This window comes from Argiope bruennichi, chromosome 8 (genome assembly GCF_947563725.1).
Source record: "Argiope bruennichi chromosome 8, qqArgBrue1.1, whole genome shotgun sequence".
NCBI classification, from domain to species: domain Eukaryota; kingdom Metazoa; phylum Arthropoda; class Arachnida; order Araneae; family Araneidae; genus Argiope; species Argiope bruennichi.
In genome coordinates, this window is record NC_079158.1 from 9,157,940 (window position 1) to 9,183,283 (window position 25,344).

A 25,344-nucleotide genomic window follows, 5' to 3' on the forward strand; every position below is an offset into this window, starting at 1 on the left:
CCATCTATCTTTGCGCATTATATTATTGAAACGAAGGATCATATTTATAAAATTCTAATAATTAAGTTAACGTCATGAAACATGAAGGAACATGATCCATTCCAGTTCAAAAAGTATTAAAATGTTTCTAATATTTTTTAATCCATGGAACTTATACTTTTTTTTATTTATTTGGTAATCAGGAAATGAAGGTTTTTTTTAATCGCCTTGTTTGCTGCTCCCTTTCAGTCTAACGGTGCTAGGCAACTGCCTCATGGGAAATCCAACCTCGTTTATCACTGTCGATCAGGACAATCAGCGTCCATCTGTATTTTCGCGAATCGCACATTCCTTGCGGAATCGGTCTGCACAAATGTGAGAGCATCACTTCTCCCGTCAAAGGACAATAACATTCTCTCTTCCTGTCGGCGGGGAATCCTCTCCCGGCTCACAGTGCGCATGGGTGGGAGGAAGGGGAGATGCCTCGCCTCGTGGGCGTTCGGGGATGCCAAACGTCTCCCGACCTTCCTGCGAGGATGACGCAAGACTTTCCTCAGAATCCCTGATCGTCGGACCCTCGCCTAAAATCTGTTCCTTGAGATTTCCTTTACCTCTCTTGTGGGGTAAGTTTCACGTCCTCAGTCGTGGTGTAATCACGTTCGCCCGTAAAGCTATCGCATCATTTATCAAATATTACATGAGTCATTTCTAAAAGTGCTTCGCAAGTAATTTTTTTTCTGAATTTGTCGAAATTCGATTTTGTAAACTTATATGAATTGTTATTTAGCATACTGAATGCTAAGGTCTGAGTGAATGCCAAGTGTCATTTATGGATAAATGTCACAAAGTTCAAACATCGCCTTTAGCTGGTATTTAGAATTTGTTTGTTTGCCGTTCGCATTTTTTGTTTTGCTTCTTTTATTGTAAAATTGAGTTGCTGTTTTTTTTTTTTTTACATCGTATTCCCCTAGGCTTAATTAATTTTTTTCTTTCATTTTAATACAAAAAAAAATCTTCAAATAATTATTACAAAATTCCTTACAAAGAAAGAAAAGCCAAGAAAGATTGCTACAATAAGAAAAAAACATTTTAATGTCTGATTTCTTTCCTAAATTATCTCATTGTACCTAACAAAGAGAATTAAATTTTATTAAATATACTGCGAGAGAAAATATCGATATAGGGCGATTCTAAATTTGTTATTACAACCAAAAAGCTCTATCATCAAAATATATTGTTCAGTTTTTAAAATGTTTCAATTGAACAATAGAAATTCTTTAGTTCTAAAAATTCTGAACAATAATCTTCCTCGGAATTATAAACATGATTGAAGAGTTTATGGCATTTCCTCAAATAGTAGATTTCTTAAAGGAAATTCTTGTGTGAGTGAGTGCGGTGGACATAAAGAAAACAATCTCTATATTCAAAACTTCAGAAACAACCATGGAAATTATTTTTCATAGTATATTAAAATTTTCTTTGTGCTGAAACCACTCACCACCGATGACATGACAGCAGATTTGAGCATAGTTTCCGAATGTTGAATCGTTATTCAGTGCGAGCGTTTTGTATTGGTTCTTTCAATGACCTTTTCTTTTGCTTCTTATGCATTCGTTTTGTAACAAAAATCGACCTTATTCCTCCATATTATAATGAAATCTCTTTAATACGTCGTTCTGTATTTTAAAATATCTTTGACTGCACTGCTGGTGTATCTGGATTTCGATCTTTCTGGGCTCAAATGAAAGTGGTTGGATTTATTTCTTTCCAAAAAGAAAGGCAAGCCTAGTTGTTAGCCTTGTATTTCGATTGTTAATTAAGAAGAGTGGGTTATTTGAGAAAAAAGGATTTAAGATATAAATTTAATTCTTAATTTTAAAATTTAAACCCAAAATTAAACACCCTAGTAATTGAAAAAGAATATTTTTAAATGAAATATAGATCGTAGATTTTTCCCCTCCACTATTCACTTATAAAACAGAAGAAAAAGAAAAAAAGATTGAGACAATAGCAGAAGTCATTTCAACTTCTACCTAAACCAATAAATCAATCTGAAATATTGCAGAATCTTCATTAATGATAGATTACAATACATATTATTTTTATATGCATGTTTTAGAATCAAAATTCTCGAAAGGAAAATGCTTGCTATAATTGTATGGAAATCTGTATGCATCGTTACTGCCCCTAGAGTAGATATCAGTTTTAAACAACAGTTTTAAATAAAAGTATCATTAAATGTCCATCCATAACTAAAATTTGAAATTTTTAGAATATTTTAAAAATAATTAATATTGTCTAACATTATAAGCATAATAATATGCACCATTAATACCATAAAATGACAGTAAAATCTTCTTAAAAAGCAACGTTTATCTTTTCAACCCAGATTTCTTGTATTTTCCTCGAAAACTCGGTAATATACTGTTTGTGGAGCGGCCTCTTGTGTAAATAATGCGGCGCAATCCCTTTCTTCTCCCGACTCAACGTCGTTCTTCTACTGATATTTTAAACCCCTAAATAACGTGACTAAAAATTGCTCCGCATAGAAATCAACATTAAATGAAATCCCGAACTGAGAACGCTTTAATTGCACATTTACTAAATTTAGAAAGAAAACAAATGCTCTCACCTTTCAAAATTTCTGGAAATTTTGTCACAACTCCATGTTTAAATCTAAAATCCATCAAAAAGCAATTTATCTGAGATCACTGGTAAACTGAAGGGATGAAATTTGATATCTTTGCATCATCTGAATTTTATATGTGGGCCAAATCAATGAAAAATTTGATTATATTCAGCGATATCGATTGATAGCTCAAGAAATACAAGTTGGATAAAGTAAATTTGCCCTTTGCATCGCAGGCCAAAAGCGAAAACCCCTTAGTGAGCTCTTTACATGCTTTTTCGAGTACTTATAGGTCTGTCTCACCGACACTTTGCCTGCTCACTAAATAATGAAACATTGCTCAACGGAATAATCAGTATTGGAAGTTTATTGCCATCGCTTTGATTCAAAGACAGATAAAGCTTTTGGGATTCCCCTGGCGCTGAATTTCTAGTTAACCTCTAAAAGCAACAAACAAATGCATTTGTACATTTCTACGCAACAATCATTACGTTTTAAAATAATATAATTTTAGGACCTTTCATCAATAAAGCTGCACTTTTAGTAATAATAACGGTTATGCAATTTTTATAATTAGTGAAATGTATTTTGATACTAAAACGTTTCGAATTTTCTAATATTTTAAGTATTATAGAATGAAGTCGTATGAAAGGAAACAGAACTGATTCTACATTGAGTAACTATTTGTTGACATACTTATTACTTATTGACATACTTATTACTTATTATTGTTGACATACTTATTACATACTTATTTGTTGACATTACATTGAGTAAAGGTTGTTTATTCGTTCAATAATTTTTTTTTCATTTAGATATTTAATGAGATTATTAAAAAAAAAAAAAAAAAAAAAAAAAAAAAAAACTTTATTCTTACCTTTTTGTTCTGTTTGTCGACTCACGCTATTTAGTTCTTCATCCGCTGTTAGGCTTCGTTTGCCCTGCTTTATTCTATGCATACCCTATAATGTTGCTATACGGGACTGGACTTTCAACCATTACATCAGGTTAGTGAAATCTCAATTTATCCTTTTAAAAGGAGAATTTTCTCAGAGTTTTCTTTTTTTCCAACTCGTTTAAAATCAGATCTGTATTTCATTCTGAATGTCCATGGGGTCATTTACTTTCTATCTTCATTCATTCATTAACTGTAATCACTCACGGCATCGTGTAATAAAATACTACTAGCAGTACGCCTTTTAATAGCTTAGAACAGCGTTCGGATTGTATATATTGTTTTCTTACAGACAAGAAATGAAACTATCCAAGATATTTAAGATCGAAGCCAGACGTTTTAAAACAGATAAAAAATCAAAATCGAAGCAGTTCTAAACCTTTAGAATCTCTTCTCACTTAAATTTACATGAAATTAAAATCATTTGTTTTGGTCACCATGTTTTCAATCCAGTTTTATCTAGTTAATTTCTTTTATATTTCCAAAGATGAAATATTATTATTGATTTTTCATTCACTTCGCGATATTCCTGCTGTAGAATTATGCATTTTTGATGACAATAAAATATTTTAACAAATTAATTAGTAATAAATCGATTGATTTTAATTATCGATTGCATATTTGTAGCAATTTCATAAAAGTTATATTGAGGAAGTGTAAATAATTTTTAACTCCGAAATGTAGAAAGCAATAAAAAGTTTTTAAAATAACACTTTTATGGGTAGACTAAAAAGTTGAAAACATTTTTTTTTTTTTTTCAAAAATTTAAGGGAAGGTTGAAAATGAAAAATCATTGAAATACGAGGAAAACGGTAAGGAAGATGAAGCACACTGAAGGCAACGAAGAAGCCTTTATTAAATTTGAAATACATTAATTATGAATTGAATAGAATTCCAAATTTAAAAAGAGATTTTATCAACCGTCTCGATTTTTTGTATCGTGAACTATAGAATTTATTTCAACTTATTGGTATACTTATAAGAATTTGTTTATTAAAATTTTTTTATGTGACAGTTCATGCTTTCTCCCTCTCTTTTCCGCATCCCAGCAGGAAGATGCCCGAATAATGTCCCTCTGTGACGGCTCCTGGGATCTCGTCCGGAGCTACGGCGTCCGGCTGCCGAGCGAAGCAGATGCTCTCAATGTGTCCGCTATTACGGATCCAGTCTTCCGGCACTGGTGCCAGCAGAAACCGGTTTCGGAACTCTCGCATTACTTCGTCGGCGTGCTCTTGGTCCTCATATGTGTGATAAGCATCATTGGGAACCTGTTGGTTGTTGTCGTTTTCACTAGGTAAATTTTTCAACTTTAGAAATTAATTTGGATAAATAATTAATCAATAATTTGGTTCACTTTTTTTTCGCAGTCTGTAAAAATCCATGGACGGAATTTTAGCAGAGACATGTGTCGCAGAGCTTCTCTGCATTTCATTGAGTCACGTGCCGCGAAGCTCATTTATTAAAAATCTCCCGCTTAGTAATTGGAAGCATTCTGAGAAGAAGATTTTCGAGTGTGGGTCCAGAATTTCATAACTAATTGGATCTAGAATTTTATTCTTGTTTAACCATTTGATCACATTTTTAATATCTTCATTTAATAGTTGGATTTTTAAAAAAAAAACCTAATAAACAGGAACAGATGATTGACCCCTCGAGCGGATTTCGTCCAAAATCGAATAAATAGCTGCAGTTCTGATCTTAAAAATGCAAGTTAAATTCCATATGTCTAATTTTCGCCTTTTCTAATTAAAAATGCATTTTCTGATCAAGGAATATGGATTCTATCCAAAATTTGATAGAAATTGAATATTTTTTAAGAACCGCATGCAAAATTTCATCCATATAGCTCCTTTTGGTTTTCGCATAATTTGAAATGCTCTCATCAAAACCTTGGGAATCAATGTTAAAAAATTTTAATGTGTGGAATATAACACTCATTTTATTAAATAATTTTCAAAATAAAAATTCTTCCATCTAATTTAATTTCACGTTCGATTTTTATTTATTCTTATTTATTTATTTTTATTTATTTACTCTTTTTCACTTTTTTATTGTCATTTTCGAACTTCTCAGGAAATTTGGTCGTAAGACCTTGAGGCTGAGCAGTCCATTCGTCATCTTTCCTATTTATAAAAGGTTATTAGAACTCATTTACTGTTTCGAATTATTTGAATCATTATCAAATTCAGCCCACATTGTAAATCTGTCATTGTTAGGCAGTAGCTATGGAAACATACAAAGGACAATTTGATAATATCTAAATGGGAATGTGCAAATTTTTTATCGGGGAATTGTACCAAAAGGGACCTTGTATGTAAAAGAACTTTAAACTGCTGACATTCTATACAAATGTTGTACCAAAAGCCTCTATTCTTATTCATACCTGGCCAATCCTGTTTCGAACCTGTGAACTGTTTGTAAAAACTCCTGGATGAGACAAACTAGATAGCTAAGAAGATTTGTCTGAAAATTTCATTCGCTCCGAAAAAAAAAAGATCCTATTTTAAAAATGCAAATGATTTTTATGTCTTAATTTGGAAAAAAGAAATTGCTCTTATGCCTATTGTTTCCAGAAAAATATAAGAAAATAGTGATCGAGAGCATAACTGTGTGTAGTTTGAAATGTCGGGAAGCGCTTTTTTATCATTTGTTTCGGACAAACGACCCTACAAAAACCATTTGAAACTTTAAAATAACATTTTTAGGATATGGTGTTTTTTTTTTTTATTTCACCCCTGGAATTCAAAGATTTTCCTTTTTTCTCCTCGAATTAATTGAATATTTCAAAAAAGTAATGAGGATGTCGATTTGAAACCTTTACCAGATATTACCGTGATTTAGTGAAATGCAAAAATTTCACAAATTTAAAAAAAATATCTGATGACAAAATCGTGTTGCAATTTCAAAACATCTAAATGTAATGAAAAATTCAGAATAGATTTTGTTGATGGTTGCAATATTTTCTTTTCGTATACGAGAAAGTAAAACCCCTCAAGTGTAGGACTTCTCACAAGTTTCAGATGCTCTGTTGATGCACGAATACACTAGGGAAAGTAGCTTTAATAAATGTTGGTTTTTCTTACAGATTCTGTGTTTGAAATTGGAGATGTGTAACAAAGATTGAGCATGTCTGTGGTTAAATACTGTTTGATTGTATTGTGAAGGAGAGCTCCAATGAATACTGAGCGGAAAATTAAGATTTATTCTTTTTTTTTTTCATGGATTCATCCTCATTATTTTTCAATCAATGTTGCATTTAAGCTCTTTAGACTACGCAATGCGCATTGCTCTTTTAAATGACATAAAACTGATTATCTTTCGTTATACATTACAACGCATTTTTAACCTAATCAGAATGTAAAGATTTATTTTATTACCTTTTTATAGCAGTCACTTTGCCAAAATGCAGATATTTTCGTTTGTTATGACTCATGGATGTTTTTTATCCATGTCTGTACGGAATTTTATTTAAGCAGACGCTCAGTGTTCATAAATGCTGTAATAGCAAGGAGAACGTAATGAAATATCTTGGCATCTGACAAAGACAAAGTGCTAATTTTTATATCAATAGAATTTGTACTTTTAAAAGATTTATTCATTTTTAAAAGATCAATTTTTCAATCGACCTATCTGCGCTTTCCATCAAGCTAGCGGCTACCTAAAATAATTCACCACTGACAGTAGCTATCCATGAAAGCTTTCATAGCAAAATAACTAATGATTTGTGTTTTCGACTAATCGGAATGCAAAATATCCTTTTAAGATGAACATCTAATTCAAGAAACAGTAAAGTCGAGGCATCTTCCACCATTTCTGAGTCATTAAAAAACGAGTTTGTGGTCTTTTTTTATCACTTGTAAGACAACTTTCCTTCTTTTTTTTTATACCTCAATAATAACGTAATAAGACAACAATTATATAATATAGATTACAAAGCGGAATAGTAAGTTTCAATTTAATGTATTTTGAGAAAAATATAGAAGTATGCCGTTGAATATATTGATATTTTAAATTCGATCTACTAACATATTCTCTGATAATAATATAAAATTAAATAAAAATATTTGAATGATAATGATAGAAATTACAATCCTCATAAATATAATAATAATAAAAACGGTAATTAAGTTTTAAAATGATCACAAAAAACATATTAAATATCATTAAAATTATTCTTTTGAAATGATGATAAAAGAAATAAAAACAGACACAAAAAGAAATTGGATTAAGATTTTAAAAACACAGAATGGACATTAAAAGACTTAAAAATAATAAAATATCTCATTTCTTACTTTTAATAAAATATTCTTTCAATTTTTTTTCCATAATTAAATTTTTGCATTTTCAATAAAAAAAGCAGTTATTATTTATTTAATTTGCAGTTCAATTACACTATTCTACTTCAGTTATTGAAAAGTTTCAGAAAAAAAAATATTTATCCGCTTACTTCACAAATGATACATCTCCTCATGATTTCAATTTGGTGAAAATTAATGGCTTTCCACTTAAATATATAACTGTCATTTGTGACTTCAAGCATTAAGATTTTTTTGTTGATTTCGAAACATTTTGCGATATTATTTTTGCTAATTTAAATTATCCTGCGTATTGAAAATGGAATCACCGTCTGCTTTGCAGGTCGAAGTAAATGTGGATTTACATTCAATGTGAATGATTTGAATGACGATGCCACCTCTGAAAAAAAAAAAAATATTGACAATATTGATTATCGAGAAAGAGATCAATCGTACTACGAACACAGAAAATCGAATACTGAAGTGAATAAAATAAAATTTATTCCTGACAATTGGCAAATTAGAAATTAATAGCGGGTGTTTTTTTTTGGGGGGGGGATAATTTAAAAGTTATTGCTTATTTGATAATATAAATTTTAAAAAAAATGTTTTATCATTTTTATATTTTATAAACATTTTGAATATCAATGTTTTGTATTCAGAATAATTTCAAAATCTAAAGTTTTTGAAATTATTTACTGATTTATTTATTAGTCCGTATTTTATTTAGTGTTTGTTTTACCCCACATTTCATTAGGTTTTTTTAAAAGAAAAAGTAAAGGAAGAAAATTTTCTGTGAACAAGGCTACAACGGCTTCACACTGTGAACAAATTTTAAGTTATTTAACGCCTGTGCAGAAAACTACCATGCCTAAAGGGTCCCTGAAGTATCACTGAAGAACTCGACTGTGTTTTCAGTTTATGCATAATATTTCACATCAATCTATTATAAATATTTAAACTAATTTTTCACTTCCTCCTTTCACATAAGAATTGGTTATCATTTTTAAATGCAATTTAATAACAAATTTTTCTATAGGGAAAGACCATTGAAATCGGACATGCCCTATACGAAACTCATTCATTCCCTTAGGCTAGCGCAGTTAATATAAAATGAGTATCTGGACAAATTCAGAACTTCTTAAGAAATAAAATTTATTTTGGAGAGAAAATTTAACTTTTAGGAAAAAAAAAAAATCTGCTGCAGGAGTTCATGATTTCCGGTGGTTGGGTGAGTGGGTTGTGCGCTGTTGTGGTTCCTTTACCCTCCAACATGTGAGTGCAATTTGGAGTTTTGGTACGAATCATTTTTGTTTGCATTATTGATTTTGCATCGTTGTGTTCTTCAACTGGACGGAGTTGCTTTGCGCAACTTCTTTTTTTATCCATACTTCTTCAATTACTATGGAACTAAGCTATGCTACGGTAAACACCTTTTGGATTTTTATTCCGAGATATATGATTCCACTATGTTTTTAATTTTTCAAATTAAAACAAGAGAATCAAATTTCCAGTAAATCACTCCAATATAATCCATTTTAAAATATTTCATCCCCAAAAGAATTTGGTACTTCTCTTTCCTAGAATATTAATTTGCTACAAATTTATCTCTACATATGACACTACTACTGATGGAATGTGTTTGACGATATATTATCCAAATATCATCAAAGTTATTCAATCGCGAAGAATTCATGGTCAGACATATAAATGACAAATTAATAATTTGAGCATAACTTTATAAAAATTAAAAACAAAACATCATTAGAATGTGCATGGCAAGGCAAAACAGAATGAATTAAAAAAGTTTTTGATAGAAAATTCCATCTTTTCAAAAAGTTGCATCTCACAAAAAAGCATCGCGTCCGTAATCTGTGCTATACATTTCAGAGAATTTCTAGGCTGCTTCAATAATATTTCTCTTTTTATTTTTATGAGCCAATTTAATCCTTTCTATTCTTTTCTTCAAGCCTGCATCTAGGTTGCTTACATTTTCCATCTACCTATTCATGAATGTTTTCCACTGAAGTGTCGAAGAATTTGCCGCAATAGGGACAGAACTTAAATTTACTATTTGAGAAAAGAACAAAAACATGCGGAAAATAGATTAAGAGAGAAGACGTTTACTGTCTCATCGGTTGAGATTTAACTGCAACTCATTGAATCCGATACGCAATGATGTCTCATAAATGCAATACAAACGCTCTTTTTCAATGGCATTCTGTTTCAGTTTAGAAGAATTGCTGGCAATTGGTTTTTGATTTCATCCAAAAAGGAAAGGCGAGAAACAACCACGAAAGGTAGTTCAGAACCTAAATTTCGAAATTCCTTTTCAGTCGATGATTTTAATTAAGTGAAAAATCCTTTCCGACAGGATAAGCACAAAGTCTTGCACTTCAAAAGAATCCGAACACTTTGCTGCCATCCGATGAGTCCAATTAACAATAAGCAGAATAAATGGGAATGCTGAAGGAGTTGACTCAATGCGTCTTGGACCGTATAAGATCACCTATGTTTACTTTTCCTTTAGCACGCTTCGCCCTCCACGATAAGCTCATGCGGCAAAAGTAATCATTATTTTATTTGCAAAGATCAAAGCATCGTTTCCGTTAAATATTTGAAGTTCTCAATACTTGTCAATCATCGACTTAGAAGCATTGAAAAGTATATTCATAATTAGTGCAGATATAATAGTTTGCTGTGGTTGAAAAGCCAGATGAAATGTGTGCTTGAATTTTAAAAATAAGGGATGTCTTTATATGAAATATTATAATGCACAAAGTCCTCTTATCATCTGTAGCATTTTTAACAAAAATGTATATCAAATGATTTTTGAATCTTTCTCAAAACATTAGATTAAATCAAAAGATTTAAAAAAAACTGTCTATACAAAATTCGAGCGAAAAACATTAAGCATGACAATTTGAAATTAACTTGAGTAATCTAAATTATCTACAACCCTTCACTTAACATAAATGATAAAATCTTCCCCATGCAAGGAAATACCGTTTTTAATTTTAAAAAAATTAATATTTAAAGAATTGATACAAAACGTCCGTAAAACTTCTTTTTAGGTTTAAGAAGTTTTGATGCTTAATGCCTAAAGACTTTTTTTTTGAGGAAATTATTTATTCAGAAGTTTTTATTTCTATGGAATACAAAATATTTCTGCAATCCTACAATGTTGTCAGAAAACATCTGCTCAAATTTTAAGATATGTTGTAGAAAATACGGTGTCTACTAGGCTACACAGCATGTATATAGAAATAGCGCGTTTATATGGCAGAACTGAGCGTTTGATAACATCTTGCACTTGCGTAAGGAATCATTTTAGAATTGCAAAGTATGCATCGTTACATGCAACTCAGGAGTTACGGTTGAATCTGGAATTGGCCAGGACGAAGGCTGTCCTACGAACAGTTGAGTTAGATCTTTCTATATTTCATATCAAGACACGTGTTGAACGTTACACTTTTCTAGGTTTAATTTGTAGTAATAATTAACTTATTTTTTAAATTTGCATTTTTGTCAATGTGATGGCAACACGTTGATAAAACTATATTTTTTTTTACCATGCATTCGCAATGTGCTCATACAGGATAAATTTTACTTTTATTAAATACGAAATAAATTGTTGTAAAATAAGATTAAAATATTTTTTTAATTCATTAATAATAGAAACTTATTTATAGTTCAAAACATTGGTATAATTAAAAAGATTATATTATATATATATATATATATGTAATTTAAATGATATAAAAACTATTTTTGTGCTGCAATATTTTCGGAAACTATCGGGAGAAGATCTCACAATTTCACTTAATATTTAATTAATAAAATTTCTAATTAAAATTTCAAAAAAAGTCGCTCCGAGATGCACATTCCCACTCCTTAAAGCACGTATTGCCATATTTGCTAGCTCAACGTCAAATGGTCTGGTTAGTGGAGCATTGCGCAAGCAGGTATTAGCACCGCCAATTTTCCCCGATCTTCCTTACATCGTTCTGGTTTGTTACCTTGAAACACATGCTAATTATAGTAGAGCTATTCCAGCCCTGCCAAAACATCCGAGTAGTTTAATGGCCGCTGTCACGACTATGAAGGCTGGGACCGAGGTTAGAGTCCTAAGAGACAACTGACAAATCCGCATTCATTGCTTTTTACCCTTAGTTTAACGCATCAAATAATGCATTAGTTACCCCAACTCTACCCATGGGAAGCACGACGAATTAAACAAACTTTACTTTTGTTTTATTGCATTTGAGAAAAAAAGGAAAGAAAAATTGTAAAGAATGCTAAAAAGTCTCACTCCTGGCTAGTGTGTGAACAAACGAGGTATATAAAACAAATTTTTATTGTTTTTTTTTTTAAATATTTTAGCAACTACTGAAAAAATTCCGTATTTCCAAATAAAATTGATGAACATGCATCCAAAAGCAATGGTGCTAGAAACGCCTTTTGACGAAAAAAGTGCAGATCAACAACAGCTAAGAAATCCAATTTGTCCTATCTGCTATCAGAGACGGATATTTTTAGCAACGAAATAAATCAATGAGCTCTGACTATTGGATCAAGATTCCATTCCCAGACGAAGAGTCACTTTTGGAAATGAAACCGTGAGAAATGCGGGTCGTTCGATCTGTCAACGGGAGAAGGTCTAAAAGTCTTCGTTAGTGTCGATATGAGAAACTTCTTCGCAATCGGCGATCAATTAGAAATATCACCTTTTCTCTCGAAAGAAAAAGTAAAAGAAGAAACTGTGCCTTTATGACAGTTGCGCTGTCATTCACCCCCCCCCCCTTCAGAAGAAAGAAGTCATCAAATATCTTGAACTTCAACCTGAGGTTTCAACACATCAAATAATGTGTTAGTTTATTATTTTAGAATCAAAAATACAAAACAACTTTAAAAATTAATTATTCACAACTAAATGAATATAAAGAAATGCCGGAAAGAGAGAAAAAAACGAAATGATGATTTATTGGTGTAGTTTATGTTTAAAACCACTAGTTTTTTCAGCAAATGGCAGAATTATAAAATTAATTGAAACAACTGTTACAAATTTCATCCTACATCCGTTTGTGTAGGAGCGCTGAAACAGCTTTGTCTGCTGTGCCGATCAGAGATGGTGCTGGAGATTTACGAAAAAGAGCGGTTCCCAGACAGATCATTCATTAGCTAATTCTTGCAGTACTTTCATGATTAACCGCCACTCGCATAACCAATTGCAATGATTAACGTCCCTGTAATTGGGATATGGAAAGTTACTGGAACTTCCATATAGATTTCGAAAGTTCATTTTAGTGTTTGTGGTTTTCAGAAAACTTTGAAGCATTCCCCTCCAAAGCCTCCCTTCCAAACCAGTAAATACATAAAAACTGAAAATACCTCTTTACAGCATTAAATGTGAGTATCGTGCGCAGGTACCGTCGCCTGAGGAGTCCTGCCAACATCCTGATCGTAAACCTGGCGGCGAGTGATCTCCTGAATGGTCTTTTACACCCAATGGCCGCCTACTCAGCCTTCAAGGGAAGCTGGAGCTTCGGAAGAGAAGGTGAGTCCCTTTACCCTATAATCTTTTGTGGCTCACCCCTTTGTATTACAGATATGGTTCGAAACATGTGACGCAACGAAACGCCACAGAAAGCACGATTTTTCGCATTTCGAAGCCCCAACTTTTCTGCTTCCTTCTAGTATCCGGTGTGCAGTCCTATCCTCTGAGATCCAACATAACTAGCAGAATTGCTAAAGCAATGTCTCCCGCAGTATCTTTTCTACATGTACTTAGCAAATTTCTATCATTCTTTAAAAAGGTTTTTAAAAAATAATGATATATTAATGAAAATAATGTCTTAATAAAATTTACGGATGAGAAACACAACTAAAATTACAATTGTAGTAAATAAATTACAGATTGTACTTATTTTTTAAAAGACTGAATATAAAACGAAATCTAAACCTTCTTTTTTCCCAAGGATTGGTTTTCGAGAGAAGGAGTGGATTTCACACTGCGTACAGTACATAAATTACTAATTAAAAATAATAACAGAATAATGCTGCTCATTCGAAAGATCCTCTCCATGCAACTATACAGAAGTCAGCTCGTTGCGTTCTAGCTTCTAACTCATTGCGTTTTTAAGTTATTGTTTTCGCGGACCGACCAATAAACAGTCATGAGCTGGAGAATGTATTTTTCGGACTATAGGATGTCTGAATCGTCACAATTTATCTAAAACTTGGAATCTAATTCTTTAACGATTGTAACATTGGTTCGCCGTATAAGAAAGAGTAAATATTTACAAATATACAACTAAACTTATTTACAACGAATGAATCACTCATTTGCAATTCTCACTCTCATTCGAGGTTATAGTAAAAGTTATTTAATAAAAATAGCAGCTTCTTACATATATAAAACAAGCTGCCATTTGGCGACCAGCTTCTCTAACCAGATTATTGACTCTTTATGCTATTAAGTGATTAATATGAAATGTATTCTTGCAAAATTTCAGTTTGTTACTCAAAAATATGAATTGAATCAATCTGCTAATTGGGAGCAAAATTACAGCACATCAATCTTAAGTCTAGAGAAGGCGGATTAGCTCATAAAAATGGTCATGGAGTCGAATCTATACTTTGAAAGAAATGCACTTGAAGTTATTATCACATATTACCATTTGTTTAAAAATATTTTAATACAACTAATCCAGAAAGTCTTTAAATCCTTCTGATACATTCTTAAACATTTAAGTTAAAATTTAATCTATGAAAAATGATGCAATAAAGTCAGAAATTCCATGACCTAGTATATTTGACTGGAATTTAGACAAGGGACTCATTTTTCTTTACATATATATGTCAAAGGCTGACAATAAAATAATTTTTTATCCGAATATTTTACACTAATAATTAATTAGGGATGAGGCTGAAATCTTTTAAAGATTGAATATAAAAACTGCATGTCTTAAAAGTATACGTATTTCGCTTTTTCTTAATTACATATAGTACAAGTACATGCTTGCGGAGCTGCGGCAAACGTTTCCGACAAAAAAAATAATATTTATAGAATCGCATCTACAAAATAAATTAAATAAGCGAGAGAGTGCTCCAGCACATAAAAACATTTGTAGAGTTAAAATTCCATTCAGTGAGGATACTGAACCGTGTGTGAAAACTTAAAGGCGAATTTTTTTTAAAAAATGTTCAGTTCTTGATAAATTCGACGGTAGAAATCGCATATTAATGTCATCATTTAACCGAAGTGCTAGATAAAAAGTGAATAAAATGCATTTTATTATGAAAATAAAACCTTTTAACGTATACTATTTAATATCATGAGGATACTCTATATTCACTCTAGTAAATTGAAAATAATAGTGCCTTATTGATTACTGTCGTTAAAGTCATTGCTGCATTCATAGCATCTCTCTGACAATCACTCGTGCATCACGTGATGATGGCTTCCCCGGTAAGTCCACAAGACTATTTATGTTCATTCGAACATTTGTGCAGCGATTAACTGTCAAATGCCGGACTAGAGGACTCTCTCATAAAGCACCTTTTATTACGCGAAGAAGATTGGCACTCTTGTCAAGAGATTTCTGTTTACCTACTACTATGCTTGTAAGTTCATCGTATAAATGCTCAAACATCCAGCAAATGTAAAAATATCTTGCATTAACAGAGGAAGTTGAAAGTTTAATTAGTTAAACTATTCAGAAGTACCTAGTATTTTAAAGATAAATCAAATAAAATGTTTTATACATGGTTTTATTCAACGTGGTTTGTTTTACATTTGTAAAAGATAAAATTTTGTAATAGATTTTTTTCAGTTACTTTTTGAAGAATTAAATATATGAAGTTATTTTCCAAAAATTTGGAAAAATGCAGGAAAATAAATGCATCTGTGGTGGAATCGGTACTGCTTACCATTATTTAAAGGAATGAATATTAAAGTATCAGAACTAAGAAAGAATCTAAAAGTTGAAAATAATGACTTAAGTTCAGTACTAATGGCGCCGAAAAATCTTAAAATACTGAAAGACAAGATGTAGAAAATTGACAGTTTTTTCCCAAACTATTTAAAAATTAAAAGTGTTTGTCTTCCTTCTATTGTGGGATGCGCATTTGGAGGAATACAGAGAATTTTGAGAACATTTTCTCAAAGTATTGACCTGCTGCTCGTAAAACAGGATGAAAAGTATAGGAGAAGATGAGGAAGAAGGTCAGAGATTGATCACCTGTGGCTAAGGGCCAACTGCCTCGAAGAGAATGTCAGTTCGGAGAATTTGCCAGTCATATGGATGGATTATGATAAAGACGGCAGTCGGCCACAACAAATCCTGCCGATATCTCTTCGTTCAGTGGTGGTAGGGGAGGGGGGGGGGTCGGCTGTACGCAACAACAACAGTAACTGAAGTTATGTAAAAAAAGAACGCACTTACAATCATATTATAATATTTTAAGAATTTATTTATAAATTAATTGCTTAATATCAAGCACTTCTGATTCAGTGCGAGAATACAATGTTGTGAAAAAAAAGGGTCCAAAGATTTCATATCATTGATAGTGAATTGCAAAACGATAGAGAAGTAGAAAAAATTGTAAAGAAAACACGCATTTGTTAGCGTCTGATAAAATATAATACAAATTTTATCTAAAATATTGAATTTAAAATCAAATCTTACGATACTGAAAACAATATGAGCAATATGAAAGGATTATATTGACAATAAGAAGAAAGAAAACTCCTAAATATTCAGTTAAGATTAAAATATCTGCGATTAATATTCCGATTAACTGAAAGTATTCTTTTTTCGAGTTTCGGATTCTCCCTCCATACATTTGTAAAAATATTTAGCTTGGAAATAACTTCTATTCGTAAAAGTATGATTTGAAAAAAGTTTATATTTTTTATTACAAAATATTCTTTAAAATGTTAATGGGAACAACGAAAGTAGTTTTATTAAAATTGTGGCATTGCCGAAAGGAGGATAAAACTGTACAAGAAAGAACACGGTTCTAAACACGGAACAGGAAAAAGAAGAATCAGTGTGTATCCGTTCGGTGCGTGTCCCAAGCACTGATTTCGAATGAAGGTTGGGTGGGGGGGGGCATTAAATGCATTCCTCTGCTTTGAGAAGAAATCGATATCCTAATGGTCGGGAGGTAATAGAATCAAAAGGCTGAGTGAGGATGATCGGGTCTCAGGAGCGTGCCCGAGTGAAAAGCTTTGTCGCGAGGTCCTTCACAAATGCGTGCTCCTGGTAGCACTCGAAGAAGTTGTTACGAATGCGCTGGTTGAAGGGGGGCGGAGTGAATAGCACTTTTCGATTCGGATGAGGCACTTCATTCCTTGCAGTTGTCTCATTCAGACTAGTTGGACGCAATTATTTGAAAATTTTCTAAATTTTATTTATGAGCGCTACTTGTGGTGGAAATTGTTGGATAAAATCCAACAAATAATCGATAAACTAAATTTTTAAATTTTATAAATAATGGAATGGCTGATTACAGTGGAACTATGTTAATTGAAAGATGAATAAACCAACATAATGTCTAATTTACACACAAAAAAAATCGCCCATCTGTTATTTTGGGTCGGACAGCTATCAGACGGATCTGCATGCCACTGGGGTCATTTGTACAGCACCTAGTAAGTGTCAGTTATTAATGATTCGTTCTAAATCATCCAGGATTATTTCCCAACATTATTCTGCAGTGCTTCTAAGGAACCCTATCTTCCACTTTAACAATACTTCTATTAAAACCACTGACACATTAATATAAATATGGTATTAATAATAGATAAACTCTTGATTTGGTAGTCATATTTTTATTTTATCATTCGGTAGTCATATTCTGTATTTTTATCATATCATTAAGCTTCCGCACGTTACATTCATAGCGAAAACACTACTCTATAGCAGCCGGGTCCTATCTAAAGTTAAAATATGAGAATAGGTTTATTCTAAATTTGAATCTAATTTACGTTGAAAATTTTTGGGATGAATTGGAACTTCGAATTCAAGATAGATCCCAATGATCTACAACAATGGCAGAACCTTACCAGTTTCCTTTATGGGAATTGTGTGTCATTTCCGCAGAAACATTCCAAAAACTAGGGAATAGCCTTCCTCATAGAGTAACAGTTTATTCAACAGATATGTCCATTCTTCAACTTAAGTTCTTGGCAGCAAAGCCAGCTTTTAATTTATTATTAATATATATATAGCTAATTTACAAAAATTCGAAATTTTACAAATTTACAAAAATTACGTTACAGAATTTTAAAAAAATTAAAATATCTTCGATTCTGTAGTCATAAATATTGTTTGTAAAAAATGTTTCGTAATCGTCAAAGAGTCCTCGAGTGCAAGAAAAGAAATTTCGAAATTGAGTTTGCCTACAAGCATCATCACTAGAAAAATTTGAAAGGATGGAGTCTAGTTTCAGAATTCCAAAGTTATAGATTCTTGTCAATGTTGGAGGAAATATTTCAGCTGGAAATCTATGGCGTATATGCGCGCTAACTCTAAAGAACAACTGCCTGAAATGATAATATCTGACGTGTGGGATAATGTCCGACTCTCCAAAACTGTAGGTCCTATAAAATTTTAGATCTCAATCATCTGTTGGTCGGCTTGTCTATTCATTTGAATTCGAATGCGATATTTCAAAAGCGTAATCATTTATAAATATTAAATTTGATGCGTGGTCTGGGAATAAAAATTGTACATTATATAAAATGTTTTGTTCCGACAATTGAATTGATTCTCGATTCTAATCACTAAACACAGAACGAATGTGTTGAATAAGTACGCAAGAAAATCGAGGTGATAATCATTCTTCTTGGTATCATATAACGGATATAACACTGACGAGGAGAAGAAGTTGTGTAGGATATTTGTTAAATATAGACTGAGCGGCCAAATTATTATGACCATCCCCTCAATACAGTGTTGGGCCACCTTTAGCCCTCAATACTGCTCGCATTCTTCTTGGCATTGATTCTATGAGATATTAGTAGGTGGTAGGAGGAATTCGACCCCATATCCGATGAACTGCACTTTCCAGTTCCTTCAGATTGGATGGCACTGGATCCTGCTGTCTGATGCCCCGTTCCATCTCATCCCACAAATTCTCATTTGGATTGAGATTTGTTGATTGTGCGGGCCAACAAAGACAGATAAAGTCAGCGTGATGTTCTTCGAACTATCTGACGACAATACCAGCTATATGACATGGAGCATTGTCTTGCTGAAAGTATCCATCCCTGGCAGGGTACACCATTAACATAACAGGATGTACTTGATTTGCGAGAACACTTAAATACCCTTGGGCATTCAGACGTTGTTCCACAGTAATCAAAGGACCCATGCAATGCCAACAAAGCACCCCCCAAACCATAATATTGCCTCCAGCAGCTTGAAGTGTTGTGTCAATGCAGTTGGAGTCCATGCTTTCGTCTTGTTTTTACCATATTCGAACCCTGCCGTCTGCATGGTGTAATTGAAAACGCGATTCATCAGACCGCATGACCCTTTTCCAGTCATCTACTGTCCAATCCTTATGCGCCTTTGCAAACTGGAGACGTCTGCTCTTTTTCAAGGTTGACAGCAGAGGCTTTCGAAAACAGGTCGCCGCTTAGTTTGTTCAGAGACGTTTGCAGCTGCTCCTTCATTAAGATTCCCCGCTATTTGACGTATTGTTGCTCTTCTGTTGGAGTGGACAACTATGGGAAGTCCCCTTTCAGCTTGAGTATTCAGTAGCCTGTGACGACCACAAGCCTGGCGTTGAGACCCGGTTTTTGCCTGTAGTCCACTCTCTGTGCACATTAATAACTGCTGATCTCAAACACTTCACAAGAGCAGCCGTTTTGATGATACTGGTTCCGCAGCTTCGAGAGCCTACAATCATCCCGCGTTCAAACTCAGTTAAATCAGTTTTTTGCCCATATCGCGCGTAATACAGTGCAATTGATGGTTCACTTACCTTACATTTCCTTTTTGTAGCTATCTCGCCCTCTAGCGGCAACAATAGCTCATTTTGCATAAAACTTTCAGGTGGTCATAATAAATTGGCCACTCAGTGTATAGTGTAATCCAGGGAAAGGTCGTGCTATAATACTAAGGAAAACTATGTACATGCTAAAGACAATAAACTTTGTTGGCTATGAATTCATACCTGAATATTAGCTGCATAATGTAAATTGCCATTTAAACTAGTTAATAATAATTCATCTCTTCATTCTTATTGCATGTCTTTTTTTTTTTTGTCAAATGTTGTGAATTTTCATATAATTATAATAATGTTATGAATGCTGAATACAATTCTAGAGTCAAATATTACCATCCAACTCTTATCATAAAGAAAAAATTAATTTTTACTCGACTTTTATTTCTTGAACTTTGTTGTTTCATTGCCATCGATCCAGTAGTGGATACATTCAAAGGGGGGAATATATACAAGTTTTTTCTACAAGTCAGAAATCCAAAGAAATGTTGTCACATTTTTAAATGAAATTCAAAATTAAGCTGAGAACTAGATCGATGGAATGGGGAGAAGAAAATAGTTTTTAAATCCACCAAATGAATTTGGACATAATTAAGATTGCAATGACCTCTAAGATAAAAATTCTCAGTGTAATTTAAGATAAAATCGCAAGATGCTCTAAGGCTTATCATAAATAAATTTAAATATATAATTAAACTTATTTTTGAAAAATTTATTATTAATTTGAAAGCTTTTAAGAGTTTAAATTGATGATAAATTTGTGATTAAATTCGAACTCCGCTAGTGTAGTAAAATATAATATTGAACTGACTTCAGTTATTGCATATGCCTACCATTTAGAAGCCCAATCCCATAGAAAAGACATAAATATCCGCCGATTCCCTTTGCCCCGTCAAGATAACCTGTGTGTCTATCACCCAGCAGGAAAGTCAATCAGTTTAGTCAATCCTGCGCTTTAGGATTGACTAAACTGAATACTTATCCAGCATTAATCCAGTTTCTTCTATCCGTATGAGCATTATTTCATTACTGGAAGAGGATGCTTTTATAAAAGACGCATCTAGCGTCACCTAACTGTAACATCAAATCAACTGCGGTATTCCAAAAACTAATCCAAGTATGAAGCATTAAAATAATACCTTAACACATTTTCTCTAACTTCACATGTTTCGCATGTAAAGACAGAAGAAGATTACATTTCACTCACTCACTTACTTCCTTCCTGATCGTAAGAGTTTCTTAGGTTTTCCTGATGACAATAAAACATTTTACTATTTCTAAAACCTAATTAACAATCAATTAATTTTAATTTAATCTTAATTTAATACGATGATAACTTTTCGCATATTACTTGAAAAAAACTGATTAAATATTCCGATTGCACCATTTAATTATGTAGCAATTCATATATCTAAAAAACTGAAAATAATGATTGAGAATCGCTTTCTGATCATATAAATGTTAAAAAAAAGCATAGAAAGTAGAAAATAATTTTTTAAATAAAAAAATCTTGAACCATGAGAAAATATCGCGAAAAGGAATGGTCCTAGAACATTACAACGAGTAAATGAAGCCAAAAAAAAATGAAAACATCGGTTAAAATTAAATTATATTACAAACTCTATTGAAATTACCATTCATCTAGAAATTTATATCAGTCTCTTGCTTTTACGGGTATTTTTTTTCCTTCATTTTGAGGCTTTAAATGTAATAACTACTTACCCAGATAAAGTTTTTGTTTTTCCAGTTGTATTATTTAAAAATTTAAAAGGTAATTTTTCATAGATACTTTCGTGTTTGTAGGTTGCAAGGCATACGCTGCCCTGTGCGGACTGCTCGGCCTCGTATCCATCGTCACGCTGACTGCCATCGCCGTAGAACGCTGCCTGGTCATCTCGGTGAAACCTTGGCATGGTACTGTTCTCTTCACGCACTCGAAGGCAAAGGGCACCATCGGAATCGTCTGGCTCTACTGCCTGGCCTTGGTCCTGCCCCCCATTGCTCTGGGCTGGGGCGCCTTCGTCCCTGAGGGCTTTCTCACCAGTTGTTCATTCGATTACCTATCACGCACACGTTCCAACAGAGCTTATTTCTTCTTTCTCTTCAGTTTCGGATTTTTCCTACCAATCACTCTCATAGGTAAGATTATTTTATGAGCACATGCTGGTTAGTAATACTGATACATACTTCCCTGTTTTCCCATAAGCATAAATAAATTTCGACAATAAACAATAAAACGATCCTCCTTATTGCAATGCGTTCCATTTTGACTAAATAAAATGGAGTACAACAACTTGAAATAGCTAAAGTTTGATCCTCAGATTCGCAGCATATTTATCTAAGGGATCAATTTATATTTTAAATTAATCAATAAAGAGAATGAAGGGTTGCGTATTAAAATTTAATGCACTTTAAACTTTTTTGACAATTTGCATATTCCATCATTTGGGAATTTTAAATCCTTTATAGATACTTTGTTATATGGAGAAGCTCCAAACTAAAGTGCAACACAGCGCTTTTCAATTCGTAAAAATCCACTGGTCCTTTAATCTTGCATATCCAATGTCAACGTTCAGTATAGCTGACGTTCAAGGCTAGCTGGTTTTATGTTAAAACTTGCAATAACACAAAATAATTTTTGACAGATACAGTTAAAAGAAAGAACTTTTATAAATTATAAATATCGATGTATCATCTTAAATGAGAATTCTAATTTATAGGTTATGATAGGAGTAAAAAATTGTTCAGCATATAATTAATTCTTGTCGTTAGGAAAATTGCTGCTATTTTCCATTAAAAAAATTCCATAAATGACATTTACATTTATGATGCTTTTTAATGGATAAGATATAGAACTTTGAAATTTAAGTATAATTTAATTTCACAGGTGTTTGTTACACATTTATCCTCCAGACCGTTTTCCAGAACGAGAGAGCCATGAAACTGCACCACGTGACCAAGAGTAGCCACTCGAAAGTCAAGAGGAGCGAGTACCGAGCTGCTGAAATGATCCTTATGGTTATCGCCCTTTTCCTCATCTCGTGGACTCCCTACTCTTTGATCGCCTGCCTCGGACAGTTTGGAGACAAGAGCCTACTCACACCCTGGGTGTCGGTGTTACCCAGCCTTTTCGCCAAGATGTCCACTTTGTACAACCCCGCTATCTACGGCATCTCCCACCGACACTTCCGAACTGCCCTCAAGAGGATGTTCGAGGGGGACTCTCGGAGGAGCAGGAGTGGAACCTACTTCAGTAGAAATTCATCCCTCAGCAACTATAGGAGAGGGTGCCCTTGTCTTCCACTCAACTGCACAACGGATGCTTTGGAGGACAACAGCTCTTCCCTCACAGGAAAGAAGATATGCTTGGGCAGTCCACAAGATAATTGTAGAGCAGTGTACAACCGAAAAAGTCGCACAAGAGAAGGCTTTCCCAATCTTTGTGTTTGTAGTCGAATGAGGATGGTGCCCAGGGACTTCACTTGTTTACTGGATGATCCATCTATTTGTTTCCAACACATCCCCAGATTTCCCTGCAGATTGCATAGTGATCAGTCCACTTCCTGTATGTGCGATAACAATTCCATGTGCCGGCATGCTTTTTGTAGAAAAAAATATAATAATCTTATAAAATCGCATGCTATGGATATTAAATTTGAGCAGAGACAAAAAATTCATGAGCAGGCCGAATCTATAAATCCTGACAGTCTGTATGAAGACAGCAGTTTCGTGTGTCGCCATCATGTATCAAACAGATGCTTTTACAGATTTCAATATGGGTATGGATCATGCAATGATTTTATAAATCCTTCCATTCTGAAATACAATTTGCACAGACCGAAGTGTAAGATGTTTCCATATAAACGCAAGGAATTCGCAACATCTATGGAATCTGGGCTGGTTGGTAAAAAATCTATCCTTTCTGTTCATCAGCCTGAAATTTCATATTCGTCAGTAGGATCAGTACCTGAATTTTATGATAACTATAACGGATTTCCGCTTTCTTATCTTAAGCAACATGATAAGCTAAACACCGACGGCACAATTTATAGAAAAAAAAAGTTAGAGAAACGCCCTAAGTCCGAAATCGACGGCATGTATTCCACCAGAAATGAGGAGACATCAACAAATTACACCAGAAATGAGGAGGTTTCCCTAAAAAGTTCTTGCAAATTTAGTGAATCCACATGCATTAAGGAATCGTTACCTTCGTATAATTGCAAAAACATGAAATCAGAAAGAGAAAGCGTACTTTTCAAACATAAGTGTTGTAAAAAAATTGAATCTCTTGTTCTCGAAGCCAAATCTGAAAATACTGTAAAATTAGAAAAACTGCCTCATAATGAATTGGAATCCACACAAAGCCAAAACTCGACGAATATTTCATTCAACCACGAGGAAATGCCAATGTGCGTTTTCATCTCGCGCGGCTTTAACTTCGCAACCAAAAAATTCTTTTTTAATAAAGAAGGGCGGATTTCTAATGCACATCCGAGTTTAATCCGCAGTCTGATGTTTCATAGCGAAAGATCGATTCATCAGAAATACCAGACGTTTTTCGAATGTGATCGCATCATCAGAGTGCCCACGTCCGACTCCTTTCAATCTGAATTCTTTAGAAAATGCTGCAGTTCCATTCCAAAGAACAGAAGAGCCACAGTAGTCCTGGAATCTGGACAAATGAAAAATATCCTTCGAAATTCATCTGGAAATGAGACTTAAGACAATAAGAACAGTATACTGATATAAAATAGTGCATAAGTAAAACTATGCTGTGGATTAAAATTTGTTTAATATTTTTTGTATTGCTATTTAATGTAATGACTAACACACAAGATGAAAGAGCACAACTTGCATCCTTTTTGCAGAATGTAACATCTAAAATTCATTTTAAAGGGACACACGAACTTTCAATCAGTAAGAATTTATTCCATTCACAAATAAAAAAACATTTGGTGAAAGAGTTATATTTATGAGTTTGAAAGAACATTTTACGAGTGTGATAGAATTAGCTATAAAACACTGAAATGTTTAAGGTATATGCTCATATCTGAAACAATTGCCTTTGCTGTTTCCTCCGGCTGTGGACAAACACATCTGCGTTATTTCTTCAAATAAAATAAATGGTGAGTAAATGACTTTTGGGAATATTTAGAGCAGGTTTTTGAATTGAGAATTATCAAGTTTAGATGCAGATTTTCGGGAATTTGTTCCTTAAAGGTTTTTTTAATTTAATTAGAAAACTTAATGAATCAAAAATTAAATTAAATTTGGGATTTTTCAGCAATTACTTCCAAAAAAATTGCCTCACATAAATAATGTCATATCTTAAAATTCAAATAATAATAATAATAAATTTTCAATTATGCTAATGTGGTTGTGCAACTATTCCCTTCATTTTATTGGCTTCTTAAAAAAAATATTGCTCATCTACGTAACGATGTTAGACCCATTTTCATTGTTTTTCA

General features: G+C 33.0%; 1 protein-coding gene across 2 annotated transcripts; it reads left to right on the forward strand.

Annotated features, from left to right (window-relative positions):
• Nucleotides 1–544: 544 nt before the first annotated feature.
• On the forward strand, nt 545–24,718 carry LOC129981229 (uncharacterized). Of its 2 annotated transcripts, none has more exons than XM_056091984.1 (5): nt 545–602; nt 4,613–4,857; nt 13,285–13,415; nt 21,680–22,015; nt 22,764–24,718. In XM_056091984.1, exons 2-5 carry the CDS (start codon nt 4,631–4,633, stop codon nt 24,596–24,598), a joined length of 2,529 nt encoding a protein of 842 aa, XP_055947959.1. In that variant the 5' UTR covers nt 545–602; nt 4,613–4,630; the 3' UTR covers nt 24,599–24,718. The 2 variants fall into 2 exon arrangements, with proteins under 2 accessions (XP_055947959.1, XP_055947961.1); XM_056091986.1 differs by having other exon boundaries at nt 4,616–4,857.
• The last annotated feature ends 626 nt before the right edge of the window (nt 24,719–25,344 follow it).

What these genes read in the sequence shown, in the direction of transcription:
- LOC129981229 (XM_056091984.1), top strand. Translation starts at nt 4,631, where the DNA reads ATGTCCCTCTGTGACGGCTCCTGGGATCTCGTCCGGAGCTACGGCGTC. An exon ending in GTTGTTGTCGTTTTCACTAG is followed by an intron (nt 4,858 to 13,284) that starts GTAAATTTTTCA and finishes TATCGTGCGCAG; the next exon opens with GTACCGTCGCCTGAGGAGTC. An exon ending in CTGGAGCTTCGGAAGAGAAG is followed by an intron (nt 13,416 to 21,679) that starts GTGAGTCCCTTT and finishes TCGTGTTTGTAG; the next exon opens with GTTGCAAGGCATACGCTGCC.